We start from the raw sequence: 23,074 nt of genomic DNA on the forward strand, positions 1-23,074 counted from the left end.
AAGGGATATCAGTACAGAGGAGCAACACCCAGAAAGCTTCCTCTCACAAAAGTGATGTTTCTGACTTACTGAGCAGTCTCTCTTTCTCAATTCCTCAGCACATAATTTTTCACTGGTCTCAATAACCTGCAGACAATATTTGAAAGAACTGTCAGCTTCCCATTCTCATCTTTTGTAACACTTTGTTAACGTTGATTAAAATGACAACTGGAAGCCTGGAAAGAGTTTATTGGACAAATGATGGTCATTTATTGAAATATTAATTTTCTCTGGAGAGGTTCCTGGAATGATGAGTATTTCCAATATTTGCATTTTTGGTTTCATGTGCCATCAATATTTTCATTTGGCATTTTTGCGTGGCTAATAGTCTGGAATTAAAGCCTGGTGCAAATACGTATTCAGTTCTTGCCAGCTGATGCAATATACAGCCCATCATGTCCAGTCTGTCAGTGAGTGAACATTCACCACACTGGGACTGTCCTAGGTCAGTGAGTGAGGAATATACGGACATGGACTGCAATATCACTCTCTTCCTCCACACTGCGAAGAATCCTACCATTAAGCCTATATTCTGCCTTTAAATTAATCCTTCCAAAGTGAATTGAATCACTTCACACTTTCTAGTCCAGCTCTATATTCTGTCAATGTTCTGTTGCAACCTATGACAACCTTCATTATTCACCATTTCACACCAACCTTCTCATCATCTACAAACTTGTGACAACCGCCTCCTTCCCCCTCCCCCCCCACTTCCGCTTTCTCATCGAAGTATAAAAATAATAAAAATCACAACAAGCAGGTGTTCCATACCAGATCCCTGCCCATCACTGCTGGTCACCTGCCAAATATTCTTTATCTACTACCACCCTCTTCTTTTCCATGAGCAAGCCAATTCTGTATCCACACAGCCAAGTTTCACTGAATCCCATGTCACCTGATTTTCTGAATGAGCATCCTATGGCAAACCTTATCAAATGCATTACTGAAATCCATATACACCACAAAGAATTTAATCAACTCAAGAGCCATGCTGATTATCCCTGATTAGAATATGCTTCTCCAAACATTCATAAATAACTGTCTCTAAAAAATTCTCCAGTCATTTTTCATCACTGAAGTAAGACTCACTGGTCCATAATTCCCAGGGTTTTCCCTTCTTTCTTGAGCAAAGGAATTATATTCACCACTCTTCAAATCCTTGGTACAAGTCCTGTGACCAGTGAGGATGTAATGATCATCACCAAAAAGTCTCTTCTCTCTTCCCATGGTAACCTGGGGTATATTCCGTCCAGCCCCAGGGACTTATCTATTCCACTGTCAAAAGTTCCAGTACAGCCTTTTAACATCAATATGTCAAAGCATATCAGTCTGATCTATGTTGTCCTCACAATTGTCAAGGTCCTCACTGGTGAATAGTGAACTAAAGTATTCACTAAGGGTCTCCCCTGGATTGTCTGACACATGCATATGTTTCATGTTCATCACTGATCAAGTCTACTGTCATTCTAGTCATCTTCTTCTTCTTAACATATATGTAGAATACTTTCGGGTTTTCCTTAATCCTACCCACCAAGACTTTTTTTGGCCCCTTCTAGCTCTGCTAAGTCCTTCCAGCTCCTTCTAGGCTATCTTGTAAGTCTCTAGAACCCTGTCTGATCCTTGCTTCTTAAATCTAAAGTAAGCTTCTGCCCCCTCTTGACAAGATGTTTCACATCTCTTCAACCATGGTTGCTCCGCCCTACCATCCTTTCCCTGTCTCAATGGGACAAACCCATCCAGAAGCCCATGCAAATTGCTCCCTATACAAACTCCATGTTTCTAATTTGCATTTCCCTGAGTACATCTGTTCCCAATTTACACTCCCAAGTTCCTGCCTAATACAATCATAATTTGCTCTCCTCCGGTTAAATACTCTCCTATACTGTCTGTTCCTATTCATCTCCAAGGCTATGGTAAAGGTTAGGGTGTTGTAGTCACTGTCTCTGAAATGCTCACCCACCAGGACATCTGGATCCTGGCCAGGTTCATTATTTAGTACCAGATCCAGTATGGCCTCTCCCCTAGTCTAAACCTTTTACTCTGCGGAGGTGCTAATCAATACAGTATTAGGGAAGTTAAGTCACCCATCACAACATCTGTTATGTTTACATTTTTCCAAAATCTACCTCTCAGTCTTTCTCAGTAGCTAATGGGCAATCTATAGCATGTTCCCAAACAAGTGATTGCTCTCTTCCTGATTCTGACTTCCACCTACTCTGTAGACAATCCCTCAACGATGTCCTCCCTTTCAGCAGCTGTGATACTATTCACAATTAGCAATCCCCAAAAGCAATACTGTCCCACTTTTACCTCCCTTCCTGTCCCTTTGCAAACGTCTAAACCCCAGAATATCCGACGGCCATCCCTGCCCTTGTGATAGCTGCAACGAAGTAAGTCCATGTACTGACACATGCACAACGTTCATCACCCTGTTCCTGATACGTCCTGAACACAAATCATTCTGTCCAACTGACAGCAATTATACTCGATCTGCTTGCCTATCCCTCCTCAGATACTCTGTATCAGAATCTCTTGTACATCAACTGCGCCATCCTATGAAGCTATCACCGTGGTTTCCATCTCCCTTCCAAACTAGATTAAACCATCCCCAACAGCTCCAGCAAACCTGCCCATGAGATTATTAGTCCCCTTCAAGTCCGGGTGTAACCTGTGGTGGGTCTCTGTAGAGGCAGCTTTCCACCCTCATACTGACAGTGGCCTCCGTCCTCTTGTGAAGCATTATGCTAGTGGTGACTGTGAGCGTCCCAGAACAGACTGAAATATGGAGCTGTCCGTCCCTGCCAGGTGTTGCACCATTCTTTCCTGTGGTCTGATCCCGGGGTCACCCGAGCATCCCTCATTTCCTCAGAGGTCATCGTTGCCAGTCGGCCAGTCAGCTGTGGTACAGCTTGCCAAGGGCAGAAAGGAGTTCAACAGAGATGAAACCCATCAGCCGTGGAGACGTTGCTTCCTCACTACTGCACTTTCTGAAAACCTGGCACTGTCTCCGCAAACACTGCCTCGGCCAACACGGAAGGAAGTCCACACTGCAACTGCTGGGGCATAAGAAATCTTGAACAACACACACAGAATGTAGAGGAAACGCGGCAGGACGAACACACCTTTCCGTTGCTCAGGTTCAAAGAATGGATGGGGTCGTGTCTATCCAGAATATGGAGCATTGCATCGTGGATTGTAAGGAAGAATATTTCTGGAGTGATTTCATCATCAAAAAATCCACATCTTTCTAGTTTTTCCAAGAGAAGACCTGAAAATAATTAATCAAAGTAATTACATTAAAGTACCTACATTTAAGATCTTTTGCCTCTAATTTCATATGAAGGACTAACACATGATGAGAAGCTGCTCCCTTGCCTCCTGGTCTTGGGGCTGCAAGGGTCAGAGCATAATGAAACTATTGACCTACGTATCTCGCTTGCAAGTACTAACCTGAGGAGATAGGTCCCCACTCAACTCACACCCACCCACCACCTGTCTGTAGATGGTGGAGGCTGAAGGTGCTGGAGATGCCTTGGAAGGTTACATCTTACAGCTGGGGTGCCTCAGCAGAATTGAAAGTGAACAGAGCACATTCCAACATCCAGTGTTCTGGCTTTTCTCCCTCTAGTGCTAATCATTGTGAGCTGTAGTGAAGTCCCACCCTCAGTATCCTCGGCTGCTCCAAATTCTGTCAGATAGTTAGTGGAAGCTAACACTCACCATCACAAGCAGCAATGTAAACATCAATTTCAAGCCTGACAAATTCTTTCAAGATCTGTTGGGACAGAAGGTGAAAAACGTTTGCATTTGAGGTACAAAATGGAAGCAGATTCTTGTTATTCTAGTCCTGACAAAGCTGCTTCAGCTATTAGTGAAGAGAGGACACTCAGCTCTCTGTCTCAGAATGTGGACTTTGGCACAAAGTCCACATTCTTGGCAAACACACAGGACCACTAGAATTGTAAACACACACACTGTGGTCACTGGGACCGCTGGAAGTGTAAATGCAGTGTGATCACTGGGGCCACTGGAAGTGTGCACATTCGTGGTTACTGGGACCACTGGAAGTGTGAACAATGTGTGATCGCTGGGACCACTGGAGGTGTGAACACTGCGTGGCCACTGGAAGTGGAACTCACAATGTGATCCATCATTCCACTGGAGGTGTAAGCACATAGTATTGATCACTGGGCCCGCCAGAAGTGTAAACATGCACTGGGACCACTGGAAATGAAAGTGTGAACACACAGTACTGTTCCCAGGTCAGTCACCCCATTAACTGCCTGACCCATTAGTGCTTACCGACTGCAAGCCTTTCATGGCGGACATGTCAAGGAAAGAGACAGCGGCAAAGTCAAAGATGATGCTGTGTACTTCCAGCCTGGGAACATGAATCCCAGCAGGTGGAGATCTCCAGTCAACCCGCAGTGGCAACTCCTGCATGTCTGCTGCTGTGCCTGGGTCCTCCTCACTCTTGTCCTCCTCGTTGTCCGAGTCCTTCGGGTAACTTACGTCAGTGGTCTCCACATACCCTCTCTGCAGAGAGAGAGGAAAACGGGGTTAGGGCTGGGGCAGGTTGGCTGCTTCGAGGATGAGACGTTGTGGGGCTATGTCGCAGCTGCCGTGCTGAGAAAGGAAATGGGTGGTCTGGAGTCCATCTGACAGGGGTGCGGGGCTGCACATGAGGTGTTGTGGGTGGTCTGGAGTCTGTCTGATGGGAGGTGGGGGCTGCACATGACGTGCTGCGGTGGAGAACCACGGGATGGAGAGGCTGGATGGGAAGAAGGGAAGGGGGTGGGGTTAGGGTTTCAGGGAAAAATTCTGACCCAACCCACGACAGAACAGGCCATGCAGGTTATTATGATTAAAATCCAGATGATGAATGGAAAATTCTGGATATTTTTTCTTGTGAATGTTGCTTATGTGATCCAAGGTGATGCTGCTGTAAATAAGTTTTAAATTGAAATTGGATTATTAAAGACCCCGTCCAGATTCTGATGCCGATTTATGACCACATGGACATCAAAACACGCAGTGAACCACAATGTGTCACTGCATATTCCTCGCAAACAGTATTTCCACAATGCTCAGCAGAACAACCAGAGTCATTTTTAAAGAAAAAGAAGGGTTTTTTTTCAGTTAATATGTGATTAATGGTCTGGTGAAACTCAGACTGTTCTTTTGTGTATGGTGAATGACTTTGGTTCGTTAGGATTCTGTATAATTTGCCTGGTTAGATTTGCTCCTGGATTTTTATAATAAATACATAGTTTTGTTTGATTGCCAAAGCCTCTATGATTCCTGCACTTGAGTGTACTACTGACCCTTACAACAACACACAAGGCCACAAACAACAAAATCAAAACAAATTCCTTTCCTCCCTCCCACCCTCCAAAACACAGACAGCCCTCAACTCCAGGAAAGGCCTCCAGTCTCCAGTCCCCAATCCCTATCTCCAGTCCCCAATCACTGTCTCCAGTCTCCAGAACCGAATCTATGTCTCCGGTGTCCAATCCCCAAACACCGTCTCCAGTCCCCAATCTCCATTTCTAGTCCACGTCTCCAGTCTCCATTCCGTGTCCCCAGTCTCCAGCCACAAATCCCAGTCTCCAGTCCCAATTCCCAATCCCAGTCTCCAATCCCCAATCCCTGGCTCCAGTCCCCAATCCCTGTCTCCAGTATCCAGTCTGCAATGCCAGTATCCAGTCTGCAATGCCAGTCTCCAGGATCCAGTCTCCAGTCTCCAGTCCCAATCCCTGACTCCAGTCTCCAGTTCCCAATCCCCATCTCCAGTTTCCAATCCCTAATCCCTGGCTCCAGTCCCTAATCCCTGTCTCCAGTATCCAGTCTGCAATGCCAGTCTCCAGGATCCAGTCTCCAGTCCCCAGTCCCCAATCCCCATCTCCAGTCTCCAGTTCCCAGACCCCAATTGCGTCTCCAGCCTCCATTCCCCAATCCGCGTCTCAAGTCTCTAGACCTCGTCTCCAGTCCCAAATCCCCGTCTCCAGTCTCCAGTCCCCAATCCCCATCTCTACTCTCCAGTCCCCTATCCCCATCTCAAGTCTCCAGTCTCCAGTTCCCAATCCATATCTCCAGTCTCCAGTCCCCAATCCCTGTCTACAGTCTCCAGTCCCCAATCCCCAATCCAAGTCTCCAGTCTCCAGACCCCAATCCCCAATCCCAGACTCCAGTCTCCAGTCCCCAATCCCCGTCTCCAGTCCCCAATACCGGTCTCTAGTCTCCAGTCTGCACTCCCCAATCCCCATCCCCAATCTCCAATCCCCATCTCCGGTCTCCACTCCCCCATCCCAGACTCCAGTCTCCAATTCCCAATCCCCATCTCTAGTTTCCAGTCCCCAATCCCCAATCCCCATCTCCAGTCTCCATTCCCCAATCCAAGACTCCAGTCCCAAATCTCCGTCTCCAGTCTCCATTCTCCAATCCCATACTCCAGTCTCCAGTTCCCAACACTAGTCTCCAGTCCCCAATTCCCATCTCCAGCCCCAATCCCAGACTCCAGTCTCCAGTCCCCAATACCGGTCTCCAGTCTCCAGTCTTCACTCCCTAATCCCCATCTCCAATCTCCAATCCCCATCTCCGGTCTCCACTCCCCCATCCCAGACTCCAGTCTCCAATTCCCAGTCCCCATCTATGGTTTCCAGTCCCCAATCCCTGTATCCAGTCTCCAGTCCCGAATCCCAGTCTGCAGTCTCCAGTCCCCAATCCCCAATCCCAGACTCCAGTCTCCAGACCCCAAACCCTGTCTCCAGTCCCCAATCCCCATCTCCAGTCTCCAACCCCCAATCCCTGTCTCCAGTCTCACTCCACAAACCTCAATCCCAGTCTCCTTTCTCCAGTTCCAAATCCCAATCTCAGACTCCAGTCTCCAGTCTCCAGTCCCCAATGCCCATCTCCAATCTCCAATCCCCATCTCCGGTCTCCAGTTTCCAGTCCCCAATCGCTATCTTCAGTCTCCAATCTCCAGTCCCCAATCCCAGCCTCCAGTTCCAAATGCCCATCTCCAGTTTTCTAACTCCAATCCCCAATCTCCATCTCCAGTCTCCAATCCCATATCCCGTAGAAACCATAGAAACTACAGCACAGAAACAGGCCTTTTCGCCCTTCTTGGCTGTGCCGAACCATTTTCTGCCTAGTCCCACTGACCTGCACATGGACCATATCCCTCCATACACCTCCCATCCATGTATCTGTCCAATTTATTCTTAAATGTTAAAAAAGAACCTGCATTTACCACCTCGTCTGGCAGCTCATTCCATACTCCCACCACTCTTTGTGTGAAGAAGCCCCCCCTAATGTTCCTTTTAAACTTCCCCCCCCTCACCCTAAACCCACGTCCTCTGGTTTTTTTCTCCCCTTGCCTCAGTGGAAAAAGCCTGCTTGCATTCACTCTATCTATACCCATCATAATTTTATATACCTCTATCAAATCTCCCCTCATTCTTCAACGATCCAGGGAATAAAGTCCCAACCTATTCAACCTTTCTCTGTAACTGAGTTTCTCAAGTCCCAGCAACATCCTTGTAAACCTTCTCTGCACTCTTTCAACCTTATTTATATCCTTCCTGTAATTTGGTGACCAAAACTGAACACAATACTCCAGATTCGGCCTCACCAATGCCTTATACAACCTCATCATAACATTCCAGCTTAATTAATCAATACTTTGATTAATAAAGGCCAATGTACCAAAAGCTCTCTTTACGACCCTATCTACCTGTGACGCCACTTTTAGGGAATTTTGTATCTGTATTCCCAGATCCCTCTGTTCCACTGCACTCCTCAGTGCCTTACCATTAACCCTGTATGTTCTATGTTGGTTTGTCCTTCCAACGTGCAATACCTCACACTTGTCAGTATTAAACTCCATCTGCCATTTTTTAGCCCATTTTTCCAGCTGGTCCAAGTCCCTCTGCAGGCTCTGAAAACCTTCCTCACTGTCTACTACACCTCCAATCTTTGTATCATCAGCAAACTTGCTGATCCAATTTACCACATTATCATCCAGATGATTGATATAGATGACAAATAACAATGGACCCAGCACTGATCCCTGTGGCACACCACTAGTCACAGGCCTCCACTCAGAGAAGCAATTCTCTACCACCACTCTCTGGCTTCTTCCATTGAGCCAATGTCTAATCCAATTTACCACCTCTCCAGTCCCCAATCCCCGTCTCCAGTCTTCAGACCCCATTGGCCATCTTCAGTCTCCAGTCCCCAATCCCCGTCTCCAGTCTTCAGACCCCATTCGCCATCTTCAGTCTCCAGTCTCCAGTCCCCAATCCCCATCTCCAGTCTCCAATCCCCAATCTGTGTCTCCGGTCAGTCTCCAGACCCCGCATCCAGCCTCCATTCTCCAGCCTCCAATCCCCGTCTCCAGTCTCCAATCCCCATCCCTGTCTCCAGTCCCCAATCCCTGTATCAAGTCCCCAGTCCCCAATCCCTGTCTCCAGTCTCCAGTTACCAGTTTGCAATCCCCATCTCCAGTCTCCATTACCCTATCCCAGACTCCAGTCTCCAATACCTGTCTCCAGTCTCCAGTCCCCAATCCCCAGCTCAAGGCTCCAGTCTCCAGTTCCCAAGTGCTGTCTCCAGTCTCCAGTCCGCGATCCGAGACTCCAGTCGCTAGTCCGCAATACCTTTCTCCAGTCTCCAGTCCCCAATCCCCAGCTCAAGTCTCCAGTCTCCAATTCCCATGTGCTGTCTCCAGTCTCCAATGTCCAGTCCTCAATCCCTGTCTCCAATGTCCAGTCCTCAATCCCTGTCTCCAGTATCCAATCCCCAATCCCTGTCTCCAGTCCTCAATCTCAGGCTCCAGTCTCCAGTTTCCAATCCCCAATCCCGATCTTCAATCGCTGTCTCCAGTCTCCAGTCCCCAATCCCTGTCTCCAGTCTCCAGTCTCCAGTTCCCAATCCCCATCTCCAGTCTCCAGTCTTCAGTCCACAATCCCAGTCTGCAGTCTCCAGTCCCCAATCCCCATCTCCACTCTCCAGTCCCCAATACCGGTCTCCAGTCTCCAGTCTGCAGTCCCTAATCTACATGTCCAATCTCCAATCCCTGTCTCCGGTCTCCAGTCCCCAATCCCCAGTCCCAGATTCCACTCTTCAGTTCCCAATCCCCATCTCCCATCTCCAGTCACCAATCCCAGTCTCCAGTCCCCAATACCATCTCCAGTCTCCAGTCCCCAACCCGCATCTCCAGTCTCCAATGTCCAGTTCCCAATCCCCATCTCCAGTCTCCAGTCTTCAGTCCACAATCCCAGTCTGCAGTTTCCAGTCCCCAATCCCCATCTCCACTCTCCAGTCCCCAATACCGGTCTCCAGTCTCCAGTCTGCAGTCCCTAATCTACATGTCCAATCTCCAATCCCTGTCTCCGGTCTCCAGTCCCCAATCCCCAGTCCCAGATTCCACTCTTCAGTTCCCAAACCCCATCTCCCATCTCCAGTCACCAATCCCAGTCTCCAGTCCCCAATCCGAGACTCCAGTCTGCAGTATCCAGTATCCAGTCTGCAGTCTCCAGTCCCCAATCCCCATCTCCACTCTCCAGTTTCCAATCCCTGTCTTCAGTCCGCAATCCCCATCTCCAGTCTCCAGTACCCAATCCATGTCTCCAGTCCCCAATCCACGTATGAAATCCCCAATCCCTGTCTCCAGTCTCCAATCGGCAATCCCAGACTCCAGTCCCCAATACCATCTCCAGTCTCCAGTCCCCAACCCGCATCTCCAGTCCCCAATGTCCAGTACCCAATCCCCGTCTCCAGTCTCCAGTGTCCAGTCCTCAATCCCTGTCTCCAGTATCCAATCCCTAATCCCAGTCTCCAGTCCTCAAACTCAGGCTCCAGTCTCCAGTCCTCAATCTCAGGCTCCAGTCTCCAGTCTCCAATCCCAGACTCCAGTCTCCAGTCTCCAATCCCAGACTCCAGTCTCCAGTCCCCAATCCCTGTCTCCAGTTCCCAATCCCCATTTCCAATCTCCAGTCCCCAATACCGGTCTCCGGTCTCCAGATTCCACTCTTCAGTTCCCAATACTCATCCCCGGTCTCCAGTCCCCAAATCCTGTCTCCAGCCTCCAGTCCCCAATGCCCAATCCACGTCTCCAGTCTGCAATCCCCAATAACCCATCTCCAGTCTCCAGTCACCAATCCCAATCTCCAGTCTCCAGTCCCCAATCCAAGACTCCTGTTTACAGTCCTCAATCCCTATCTCCAGTCTCTAGTTCCAAATCCCCATCTCCAATCTCCAGTCCCCAATCCCCTTCTCCAATCTCCAATCTCCGTCTCCAGTCTCCAGTTCCAAATCCACATCCCCAGTCTCCAGTCCCCAATCCCCATCTCCAGTCTCCAATACCCGTTTCCAGTCTCCAGTCCCCAATCCGCAGCTCCAGTCTCCAATCCACAATCCCTGTCTCCATTCTCCAGTCCCCAATCCCAGTCTCCAGTCCCCAATCCAGATTCCAGTCTTCAGTCCCCAATCCTCGTCTCCAGTGTCCAGTCTTCAATCCACATCTCCAGTATCCAATCCCCAATCCCAGGCTCCAGTCTCCAGTTTCCAATCCCCAATCCCCATCTTCAATCGCTTTCTCCAGTCCCCAATCACTAATTCAAGACTCCAGACTCCAATCCCCAATTCTAATCTCCAGTCCTCAATCCTTGTCACCAGTCTCCAGTTCCCAGTCCCCAATCCCAGAATCCTGTCTCCAGACCCCAATCCCTGTTTCCAATCCCCAATCCCCATCTTCAGTCTCCAATCCCAGTGTCCAGTTCCCAATTCCGGTCTCCAGTCTCCAATCCACAATCCCTGTCTCCATTCTCCAGTCCCCAATCCCCAATACCAGTCTCCAGGTCCCAGTCCCCAATCCCAGAATCCTGTCTCCTGTCTCCAGTCCCCAATCCCTGTCTCCAGCACCCAGTCCCCTATCCCTGTCTCCGGTCCCCTATCCCTGTCCCCAGTCCCCAATCCCCATCTCCCGTCTCCAGTCCCCATCTCCCGTCTCCAGTCCCCAATCCCCATCTCCAGTCTCCAGTCTCCAATTCACAATCTGTGTCTCCAGTCTCCCGTCTCCAGTCCCCAATCGGCGTCACGAATCTCCAGACCCCGTCTCCAGTCTCCAATCCCAATCTCCAGTCTCCAGTTCCCAATCCCTGTCTCCAGCTCCCAATCCCAGACCCCAGTCCCCAATCCAGAATCCCCAGCTCAAGTCTCCAGATCCCAAGTGCTGTCTCCAGTCTCCAGTCCCCAATCCAGATTCCAGTCTTCAGTCCCCAATCCTCGTCTCCAGTGTCCAGTCTTCAATCCACATCTCCAGTATCCAATCCCCAATCCCAGGCTCCAGTCTCCCGTTTCCAATCCCCAATCCCCATCTTCAATCGCTTTCTCCAGTCCCCAATCACTAATTCAAGACTCCAGACTCCAATCCCCAATTCCAATCTCCAGTCCCCAATCCTTGTCACCAGTCTCCAGTTCCCAGTCCCCAATCCCAGAATCCTGTCTCCAGACCCCAATCCCTGTCTCCAATCCCCAATCTCCATCTTCAGTCTCCAATCCCAGTGTCCAGTTCCCAATTCCGGTCTCCAGTCTTCAGATCCCAATCTCCAGTCTCCAGTCCCCTATCCCAGATTCCAGTCTCCAGTCCCCAATACCTGTCTCCAGTTCCCAATCCCCAGCTCAAGTCTCTAGTCTCCAGGTCCCAAGTGCTGTCTCCAGTCTCCAGTTCTCCAATACACAATCCCCATCTCCAGTCTCCAGTCCCCAATCCCCGTCTCCAGTCTCCAGTCTCCAAAGACAATCCTCGTCTCCAATCTCCAGTCTCCGATCCCAGTCTCCAGTCTCCAGTTCCCAATCCCAGACTCCAGTCTCCTGTCCGCAATCCCCATCTCCAGTCTCCAGTCCTCAATCCCAGATTCCGGTCTCCAGTTCCCAATCCCCATCTCTGGTCTCCAGTCCCCAATCCCTGTCTCCAGTCCCCAATAACCCATCTCCAGTCTCCAATCCCAGACTCCAGACTCCAGTCCGCAATCCCAGACTCCAGACTCCAGTCTCCAACCCCTGTCTCCAGTCTCCAATCCAGAATCCCCATCTCCACTCTGCAGTCCCCAAACCCATATCCAATCTCCAATCCCCAATCCCAGTTTGCAGTGTCAATTCCCCAATCCCCAATCCCAGACTCCAGTTCCCAGTCCCCAATCCCAGAATCCTGTCTCCAGTCTCCAATCCACAATCCCTGTCTCCATTCTCCAGTCCCCAATCCCCAATACCAGTCTCCAGGTCCCAGTCTCCAATCCCAGAATCCTGTCTCCTGTCTCCAGTCCCCAGTCCCTGTCTCCAGCACCCAGTCCCCTATCCCTGTCTCCGGTCCCCTATCCCTGTCCCCGGTCCCCAATCCCCACCTCCCGTCTCCAGTCCCCAATCCCAGACTCCCATCTCCAGTCTCCAGTCCCCAATCCCCATCTCCAGTCTCCAGTCTCCAATTCACAATCTGTGTCTCCAGTCTCCCGTCTCCAGTCCCCAAACGGCGTCACGAATCTCCAGACCCCGTCTCCAGTCTCCAATCCCAATCTCCAGTCTCCAGTTCCCAATCCCTGTCTTCAGCCCCCAATCCCAGACCCCAGTCCCCAATCCAGAATCCCCAGCTCAAGTCTCCAGTCTCTAATCCAGATTCCAGTCTTCAGTCCCCAATCCTCGTCTCCAGTGTCCAGTCTTCAATCCACATCTCCAGTATCCAATCCCCAATCTCAGGCTCCAGTCTCCAGTTTCCAATCCCCAATCCCCATCTTCAATCGCTTTCTCCAGTCCCCAATCACTAATTCAAGACTCCAGACTCCAATCCCCAATTCCAATCTCCAGTCCCCAATCCTTGTCACCAGTCTCCAGTTCCCAGTCCCCAATCCCAGAATCCTGTCTCCAGACCCCAATCCCTGTCTCCAATCCCCAATCCCCATCTTCAGTCTCCAATCCCAGTGTCCAGTTCCCAATTCTGGTCTCCAGTCTTCAGATCCCAATCTCCGTCTCCAGTCCCCTATCCCAGATTCCAGTCTCCAGTCCCCAATACCTGTCTCCAGTCCCCAATCCCCAGCTCAAGTCTCTAGTCTCCAGGTCCCAAGTGCTGTCTCCAGTCTCCAGTTCTCCAATACACAATCCCCATCTCCAGTCTCCAGTCCCCAATCCCCGTCTCCAGTCTCCAGTCTCCAAAGACAATCCTCGTCTCCAATCTCCAGTCTCCGATCCCAGTCTCCAGTCTCCAGTTCCCAATCCCAGACTCCAGTCTCCTGTCCGCAATCCCCATCTCCAGTCTCCAGTCCCCAATCCCCAATCCCAGATTCCGGTCTCCAGTTCCCAATCCCCATCTCTGGTCTCCAGTCCCCAATCCCCAATAACCCATCTCCAGTCTCCAATCCCAGACTCCTGACTCCAGTCCCCAATCCCAGACTCCAGACTCCTGTCCCCAAACCCTGTCTCCAGTCTCCAGTCCCCAATCCCTGTCTCTAGCCCCAATCCCAGACTCCAGTCTCCAATCCCAGACTCCAGTCCGCAATCCCAGACTCCAGACTCCAGTCCCCAAACCCTGTCTCCAGTCTCCAATCCAGAATCCCCATCTCCAGTCTCCAGTCCAGAATCCCCATCTCCACTCTGCAGTCCCCAAACCCATCTCCAATCTCCAACCTCCAATCCCCAATCCCAGTTTGCAGTGTCAATTCCCCAATCCCCAATCCCAGACTCCAGTTCCCAGTCCCCAATCCCAGAATCCTGTCTCCAGTCCCCAATCTCCGTCTCCAGTCTCCAGTCCCCTATCCCAGTCTCCAGTCTCCAGTCCCCAATACGTGTCTCCAGACCCCAATTCCCGTCTCTAGTCCCCAATCCCCAGCTCGTCTCCAGTTCCCAATCCTGTCTCCAGTCTCCAGTCCCCAATCCTTGTCTCCAGTCCCCAATCACAGACTCCAGTATCCAGTATCCAGTCTCCAGTCCCCAATCCCCATCTCCAGTCTCTATTCTCTAATCCCATACTCCAGTCTCCAGTCCCCATATCTAGTCTCCTATCCCATATCCCTGTCTTCATTCCCCAACCCCATCTACAGTCCCCAATCCCCGTCACCAGCCCCGATCTTAGACTCCAGTCTCCAGTCCCCAATTCCAGACTCCAGTCTCCAATCCCACACTCCAGTCTCCAGTCCCCAAACCCTGTCTCCACTCTCCATTCCCCAAACCCTGTCTCCAGTCCCCAATCCCCAATCCCTGTCTCCAATCTCAAGTCCCCAAACACCAATCTCAGTCTCCAGTCCCCAATCCCAGTCTCCAGTCTCCAGTTCCAAATCTCCATCTCCGGTCTCCAGTCCCCAATCCGCATCACCAGTCTCCAATCCCCAATCGCTGTCTCCAGTCTCCAATACCCAATCCCCATCTCCAGTCCCCAATCCCCATCTCCAGTCTCCAAACACAATCCTCGTCTCCAATCTCCAGTCTCCGATCCCAGTCTCCAGTCTCCAGTTCCCAATCTCAGACTCCAGTCTCCTGTCCGCAATCCCCATCTCCAGCCTCTGGTCCCCAATCCCCATCTCCAGTCTCCAGTCCCTAATCCCCATCTCCGGTCTCGAATCCCTGTCTCCAGTCCCCAATCCCCAATCCCAGATTCCGGTCTCCAGTTCCCAATCCCCATCTCTGGTCTCCAGTCCCCAATCCCTGTCTCCAGTCTCCAGTTCCCAATCCCCAATCCCAGACTCCAGTCCGCAATCCCCAATCCCCAGCTCAAGTCTCCAGTCTCCAGATCCCAAGTGCTGTCTCCAGTCCCCAATCCAGATTCCAGTCTTCAGTCCCCAATCCTCGTCTCCAGTGTCCAGTCTTCAATCCACATCTCCAGTATCCAATCCCCAATCCCAGGCTCCAGTCTCCAGTCTCCAGTTTCCAATCCCCATCTTCAATTGCTGTCTCCAGTCCCCAATCACTAATTCAAGACTCCAGACTCCAATCCCCAATCCCAGATTCCAGTCTCCAGTCCCCAATCCTTGTCACCAGTCTCCAGTTCCCAGTCCCCAATCCCAGAATCCTGTCTCCAGACCCCAATCCCTGTCTCCAATCCCCAATCCCCATCTTCAGTCTCCAATCCCAGTGTCCAGTTCCCAATTCCGGTCTCCAGTCTTCAGATCCCAATCTCCGTCTCCAGTCTCCAGTCCCCTATCCCAGACTCCAGTCTCCAGTCCCCAATCCCCGCTCCAGTCCCCAATCCCGAGCTCAAGTCTCCAGTCTCCAGGTCCCAAGTGCTGTCTCCAGTCTCCAGTTCCCAATCCAGATTCCAGTCTTCAGTCCCCAATCCCCATCTCCAGTTCCAGTCTCCAGGGTCCAGTCCTCAATCCACATCTCCAGTATCCAATCCCCAATCCCTGTCCCCAATCCCCAATCCCAGGCTCCAGTCTTCAGTTTCCAATCCCCAATCCCCATCTTCAATCACTGTCTCCAGTGCCCAATCACTAATTCAAGACTCCAGGCTCCAATCCCCAATTCCAATCTCCAGTCGCCAGTGCACATCTCCAGTCTCCAAATCCCGTCTCCAGTCCCCAATCCCCAATCCCAGACTCCAGTCTCCAGTCCCCAATCCCTGTCACCAGTCTCCAGTTCCCAGTCCTCAATCCCAGACTCCAGTCTCCAGTCCCCAATACCTGCCTCCAGACCCCAATTCCCGTCTCTAGTCCCCAATCCCCAGCTCAAGTCTCCAGTCTCCAGGTCCCAAGTGCTGTCCCCAGTCTCCAGTTCCCAATCCAGATTCCAGTCTTCAGTCCCCAATCCCCGTCTCCAGTTCCAGTCTCCAGAGTCCAGTCCCCAATTCCGGTCTCCAGTCTCCAATCCCAGTCTCCAGTCCCCAATCCCCATCTCCAGTCTCCATTCCCAGTCTCCACTCCCCAATTCCGGTCTCCAGTCTTCAGATCCCGATCGCAATCTGCAGTCTCCAGTCCCCTATCCCAGACTCCAGTCTCCAGTCCCCAATCCCAAGCTCAAGTCTCTAGTCTCCAGTTCCAGTCTCCAGTGTCCAGTCCTCAATCCCCATCTCCAGTATCCAATTCCCAATCCCTGTCTCCAATCCCCAATCCCAGGCTCCAGTCTCCAGTTTCCAATCCCCAGTCCCCATCTTCAATCGCTGTTTCCAGTCCCCAATTGCTAATTCAAGATTCCAGTCTCCAGTCCCCAATCCTTGTCTTCAGTCGCCAATACACATCTCCAGTCTCCAATTTCCATCTCCAGTCCCCAATCCCCGATCCCAGACTCCAGTCTCCAGTCCCCAATCCTTCTCACCAGTCTCCAGTTCCCAGTCCCAAATCCCAGAATCCTGTCTCCAGTCTCCAATCCCTGTCTCCAGCACCCAGTCCTCTATCCCTGCCTCCAGTCCCCTATCCCTGTCTCCAGTCCCCAATCCCCATCTCCAGTCTTCAATCCCAGTCTTCCGTCCCCAATTTTGATCTCCTGTCTTCAGATCCCAATCGCCATCTCCAGTCTCCAGTCCCCTATCCCAGACTCCAGTCTACAGTCCCCAATACCTGTCTCCAGTCCCCAATCCCCAGCTCAAGACTCCAGTCTCCAGTCCCCAATCCCTGTCTCCAGCCTCCAGTTACCAGTTCCCAATCCCTATCTCCAGTCTCCAGTCCCCAATACCTGTCTCCAGTCCCCAATCCCCAATCCCCAGCTCAAGTCTCCAGTCTCCAGTTCCCAACTGCTGTTTCCAGTCTCCAGTCCCCAATCCAGATTCCAGTCTTCAGTCCCCAATCACCGTCTCCAATGCCAGCCTCCAGTGTCCAGTCCAACATCCCCATCTCCAGTATCCAATCCCCAATCCCTGTCTCCAGTCCCCAATTCCAGGCTCCAGTCTCCAGTTTCCAATCCCCATCTTCAATCGCTGTCTCCAGTCCCCAGTCTCCAATCCCAGGCTCCAGTCTCCAGTCCCCAATCCCCGCCTCCAGTCTCCAGTTCCCAATCCCCTCTCCAGTCTCCAATCCCAGACACCAGTCTCCAGTCCCCAATTCACGTGTCCAGTCTCCAGTCCCTAATCACCATCTCCGATCTCTAATCCCCATCTCCGGTCTCAAATCCCCGTCTCCGGTCCCCAATCCCCAATCGCTGATTCCGGTCTCCAGTTCCCAATCCCCATCTCTGGTCTCCAGTCCCCAATAACCCATCTCCAGTCTCCAATCCCAGACTCCAGACTCCAGTCCCCAATCCCAGACTCCAGTCTCCAGTCTCCAATCCCAGACACCAGACTCTAGTCCGCAATCCCAGACTCCAGACTCCAGTCCCCAAACCCTGTCTCCAGTCGCCAATCCAGAATCCCCATCTCCATTCTCCAGTCCAGAATCCCCATCTCCACTCTCCAGTCCCCAAACCCAACTCTAATCTCCAATCCCCAATCCCAGTTTGCAGTGTCAAGTCCCCAAACACCAATCTCAGTCTCCAGTCTCCAGTCCCCAATCACAGTCTCCAATCTCCAGTCCCCAATCCCAGATTCCTGTTTACAGTCCTCAATCCCTGTCTCCAGTCTCTAGTTCCAAATCCCCATCTCCAGTCCCCAATCCCCATCTCCAATCTCCAATCCCCGTCTCCGGTCTGCAGTTTTGAGTCCCCAGTCATCATCTCCAATCCCCAGTCTCCAGTCTCCAGTCCCCAATCCGCATCTCGAGTCTCCAGACCCCGTCTCCAGCCTCCAGTCTCCTGTCCCCTATCCCAGACTCCAGTCTCCAGACTCCAATCCCCAATCCCCATCTCCAGTCTCCAATCCCAGTCTCCAGTCTGTCCACAAACCCCAATCCCAGTCTCCAGTCTCCAGTCCCCAATCTCCAGTCTACAGTCCCCAATCCTAGACTCCTGTCTCCATTCTCCAGTTCCAAATCCCCATCTCCAGCCTCCAGTCTCTAGTCCCCAAACCCTGTGTCCAGTCTCCAGTCCCCAGCCCCCTATCCCCATCTCCAGTCTCCAGTCCCCAATCCCTGTCTCCAGTCCCAATCCCAGACTCTAGTCTCCAATCCCAGACTCCAGACCCCAATCCCAGACTCCAACTCCAGTCCCCAAACCCTGCCTCCAGTCTCCAATCCAGAATCCCCATCTCCAATCTCCAATCCCCAATCCCAGACTCCAGTCTCCAGTCCCCAATCCCCAGCTCAAGACTCCAGTCTCCAGTCCCCAATCCCTATCTCCAGTCTCCAGTTACCAGTTGCCAATCCCTATCTCCAGTCTCCAGTCCCCTATCCCAGACTCCAGTCTCCAGACTCCAATCCCCAATCCCCATCTCCAGTCTCCAATCCCAGTCTCCAGTCTCAGTCCACAAACCCCAATCCCAGTCTCCAGTCCCCAATCTCCAGTCTACAGTCCCCAATCCTAGACTCCTATCTCTATTCTCCAGTTCCAAATCCCCATCTCCAGCCTCCAGTCTCTAGTCCCCAAACCCAGACTCCAGTCTCCAGTCCGCAATCCCGGTCTCCAGTCTCCAGCCCCCAATACCTGTCTCCAGTCCCCAATCCCCAGTTCAAGTCTCCAGTCTCCAGTTCCCAACTGCTGCGTCCAGTCTCCAGTCCCCAGCCCCCAATCCCCATCTCCAGTCTCCAGTCCTCAATCCCTGTCTCCAGTCTCCAGTCCCCCATCCCAGACTCCAGTCTCCAGTCCCCAATACCTGTCTCCAGTCCCCAATCCCCAGCTCAAGTCTCCAGTCTCCAGTTCCCAACTGCTGTGTCCAGTCTCCAGTCTCCAATTCTGATCTCCTGTCTTCAGATCCCAATCGCTGTCTCCAGTCTCCAGTTACCAGTTCCCAATCCCTATCTCCAGTCTCCAGTCCCCTATACCAGACCCCAGTCTCCAGTCCCCAATATCTGTCTCCAGTCCCCAGTCTCCAAGCCTCTATCCCTGTCTCTAGTCTCCAGACCCCCGTTGCTAATCCCAGACTCCAGTCTCCAGACCCCAAGCCCTGTCTCCAGTCTGAAGTTATGTTCCCAATACCCATCTCCAGTCTCCAGTCCCCTATCCCAGACTCCAGTCTCCAGTCCCCAATACCTGTCTCCAGTCCCCAATCCCCAGCTCAAGTCTCCAGTCTCCAGTTCCCAACTGCTGTCTCCAGTCTCCAGTCCCCAATCACCGTTTCCAATGCCAGCCTCCAGTGTCCAGTCCAAAATCCCCATCTCCAGTATCCAATCCCGAATCCCTGTCTCCAGTCCCCAATCCCAGGCTCCAGTCTCCAGTTTCCAATCCCCATCTTCAATTGCTGTCTCCAGTCCCCAATCCCAGGCTCCAGTCTCCAGTTTCCAATCCCCATCTTCAATTGCTGTCTCCAGTCCCCAGTCTCCAATCCCAGACTTCAGTCTCCATTCCCCAATCCCTGTCTCCAGTCTCCAGTTCCCAATCCCCTCTCCAGTCTCCAGTCCCCAATTCCAGACTCCAATCTCCAGTCCCCAATTCACGTCTCCAGTCTCCAGTCCCTAATCCCCATCTCCGATCTCTAATCCACATCACTGGTCTCAAAACCCCATCTCCAGTCCCCAATCCCAGACTCCAGACTCCAGTCCGCAATCCGAGACTCCAGACTCCAGTCCCCAAACCCTGTCTCCAGTCTCCAACCCAGAATCCCCATCTCCAGTCTCCAGTCCAGAATCCCCATCTCCACTCTCCAGTCCCCAAACCCATCTCCAATCTCCAATCCCCAATCCCAGTTTGCAGTGTCAAGTCCCCAAACACCAATCTCAGTCTCCATTCTCCAATCCCCAATCACAGTCTCCAATCTCCAGTCCCCAATCCCAGATTCCTGTTTAGTCCTCAATCCCTGTCTCCAGTCTCTAGTTCCAAATCCCCATTTCCAGTCTCCAGTCCCCAATCCCCATCTCCAATCTCCAATCCCCGTCTCCAGTCTCAAGTTTTGAGTCCCCAATCATCATCTCCAATCTCCAGTCTCCAATCCGCATCTCGAGTCTCCAGACCCCATCTCCAGCCTCCAGTCTCCTGTCCCCAATCCCAGTCTCCAGTCTCCAAGCCTCTATCCCTGTCTCTAGTCCCCAGTACCCATCTCCAGACCCCCGTTGCCAATCCCAGACTCCAGTCTCCAGTCCCCAATCCCTGTCTCCAGTCTGAAGTTACGTTCCCAATACCCATCTCCAGTCTACAGTCCCCTATCCCAGACTCCAGTCTCCAGACTCCAATCCCCAACTCCAGTCTCCAATCCCAGTCTCCAGTCTCAGTCCACAAACCTCAATCCCAGTCTCCAGTCCCCAATCTCCAGTCTACAATCCCTAATCCTAGACTCCTGTCTCCATTCTCCAGTTCCAAATCCCCATCTCCAGCCCCCCGTCTCTAGTCCCCAAACCCAGACTCCAGTCCCAAGTCTGCAATCCCGGTCTCCAGTCTCCAGCCCCCAATCCCTGTGTCCAGTCTCCAGTCCCCAGTCCCCAAACCCCAATCCCCATCTCCAGTCTCCAGTCCCCAATCCGTCTCCAGCCCCAATCCCAGACTCCAGTCTCCAGTCCCCAATCCCAGACTCCAGACCCCAATCCCAGACTCCAGACTCCAGTTCCCAAACCCTGCCTCCAGTCTCCAATCCACAATCCCCATCTCCAGTCCCCAATCCCCATCTCCAGTCCCCAATCCCTGTTTGCAGTCTCAAGTCCCCAAACACCACTCTCAGTCTCCAGTCTCCAATCCCCAATCCGTCTCCAGTCTCCAGTCCCCAATCCGCGTCTCCAGTCTCCAGTCCCCAATCCGCGTCTCGAGTCTCCAGACCCCGTCTCCAGTCTCCAATTCCAGACTCCAGTCCCTGTCTCCAGTCTCCAAGCCCCTATCCCTGTCTCCAGTCCCCAATCGCCGTCTCCTGTCCACAATCCCCAATCCGTGTCTCGAGTCTCCAGACCCCATCTCCAGCCTCCAGTCTCCCGTCCCCAGTCCCCATCTGCAGTCTCCAAGCCCCTATTCCTGTCTCCTGTCCCCAATTGCCGCCTCCAGTACCCAATCACTAATTCAAGACTCCAGTCTCCAGTCCCCAATTCCTGTCTCCAGTCTCAAGTCTCCAATCCCTGTCTCCAGTCTCCAGTTACCAGTTCCCAATCCCTGTCTCCGGTCTCCAGTCCCCAATCCCTGTTTCCGGTCTCCAGTCCCCAATCCCTGTTTCCGGTCTCCAGTCCCCAATCCCTGTCTCCAGTCCCCAATCCCTGTCTCCAGTCCCCAATCCCAGACTCCAGTATCCAGTATCCAGTCCCCAATCCCCATCTCCAGTCTCTATTCTCTAATCCCATTCTCTAGTCTCCAGTCCCCATATCTAGTCTCCAATCCCATATCCCTGTCTTCATTCCCCAACCCCATCTACAGTCCCCAATCCCTGTCACCAGCTCCAATCCTAGACTCCAGTCCCCAATCGTAGACTCCAGTCTCCAGTCCCCAAACCCTGTCTCCAGTCTCCATTCCCCAAACCCTGTTTCCAGTCTCCAGTCCCCAATCCCCATTTCCAATCCCCAATCCCTGTCTCCAATCTCAAGTCCCCAAACACCAATCTCAGTCTCCAGTCTCCAGTCCCCAATCCCAGTCTCCAGTCTCCAGTTCCAAATCTCCATCTCCGGTCTCCAGTCCCCAATCCGCATCTCCAGTCTCCAATCCCCAATCGCTGTCTCCAGTCTCCAGTCTCCAATACCCAATCCCCATCTCCAGTCTCCAGTCCCCAATCCCCGTCTCCAGTCTCCAATACCCAATCCCCATCTCCAGTCTCCAGTCTCCAGTCCCCAATCCCCGTCTCCAGTCTCCAAACACAATCCTCATCTCCAATCTCCAGTCTCCGATCCCAATCTCCAGTCTCCAGTTCCCAATCCCCATCTCCAGTCTCCAATCCCCGTTTCCAGTCTCCAGTCCCTAATCCCCATCTCCGATCTCTAATCCCCATCTCCGGTCTCGAATCCCCGTCTCCAGTCCCCCAATCCCCAATCCCAGATTCCGGTCTCCAGTTCCCAATCCCCATCTCTGGTCTCCAGTCCCCAATCCCTGTCTCCAGTCTCCAGTCCCGAATAACCCATCTCCAGTCTCCAATCCCAGACTCCAGACTCCAGTCCCCAATCCCAGACTCCAGACTCCAATCCCCAAACCCTGTCTCCAGTGCCCAATCCCTGTCTCTAGCCCAAATCCCAGACTCCAGACTCCAGTCCGCAATCCCAGACTCCAGACTCCAGTCCCCAAACCCTGTCTCCAGTCTCTAGTTCCAAATCCCCATCTCCAGTCTCCAGTCCCCAATCCCCATCTCCAATCCCCGTATCCAGTCTCCAATCCCCAATCCCAGATTCCGGTCTCCAGTTCCCAATCCCCATCTCTGGTCTCCAGTCCCCAATCCCTGTCTCCAGTCTCCAGTCCCCAATAACCCATCTCCAGTCTCCAAACTCCAGACTCCAGTCCCCAAACCCTGTCTCCAGTCTCCAGTGCCCAATCCCTGTCTCTAGCCCCAATCCCAGACTCCAGTTTCCAGTCCCCAATCCCAGACTCCAGAGTACAGTCCGCAATCCCAGACTCCAGACTCCAGTCCCCAAACCCTGTCTCCAGTCTCCAATCCAGAATCCCCATCTCCAGTCTCCAGTCCAGAATCCCCATTTCCACTCTCCAGTCCCCAAACCCATCTCTAATCTCCAATCCCCAATTCCAGTTTGCAGTCTCAAGTCCCCAAACACCAATCTCAGTCTCCAGTCCCCAATCACAGTCTCCAATCTCCAGTCCCCAATCCCAGATTCCTGTTTACAGTCCTCAATCCCTGTCTCCAGTCTCTAGTTCAAAATCCCCATCTCCAGTCTCCAGTCCCCAATCCCCAACTCCAATCTCCAATCCCCGTCTCCAGTCTCCAGCTCCAAATCCCCGTCTCCAGTCCCCAATCCCTGTCTCTCGCCCCAATCCCAGACTCCAGACTCCAGTCCGCAATCCCAGACTCCAGACTCCAGTCCGCAATCCCAGACTCCAGACTCCAGTCCCCAAACCCTGTCTCCAGTCTCCAATCCAGAATCTCCATCTCCAGTCTCCAGTCCCCAAACCCCATCTCCAA

General features: G+C 52.2%; 1 protein-coding gene across 3 annotated transcripts in view; it reads right to left on the minus strand.

Moving 5' to 3' along the window:
* Nucleotides 1-23,074, minus strand: part of LOC134359263 (chloride anion exchanger-like) — a 145,124-nt gene that overhangs the window by 13,702 nt on the left and 108,348 nt on the right. For 2 of the 3 annotated variants that reach the window (XM_063072223.1, XM_063072224.1), the window contains exons 17-20: nt 4,342-4,575; nt 3,760-3,814; nt 3,162-3,307; nt 70-126 (exon numbers count right to left, since the gene is read on the minus strand). In XM_063072223.1, the coding sequence (XP_062928293.1) occupies nt 70-126; nt 3,162-3,307; nt 3,760-3,814; nt 4,342-4,575 (492 nt within the window). The remainder of the gene's footprint in view (nt 1-69; nt 127-3,161; nt 3,308-3,759; nt 3,815-4,341; nt 4,576-23,074) is intronic. The other variant, XM_063072225.1, reaches the window with a different exon arrangement.

Source organism: Mobula hypostoma, chromosome 20 (genome assembly GCF_963921235.1).
Source record: "Mobula hypostoma chromosome 20, sMobHyp1.1, whole genome shotgun sequence".
Lineage (NCBI taxonomy): Eukaryota > Metazoa > Chordata > Chondrichthyes > Myliobatiformes > Myliobatidae > Mobula > Mobula hypostoma.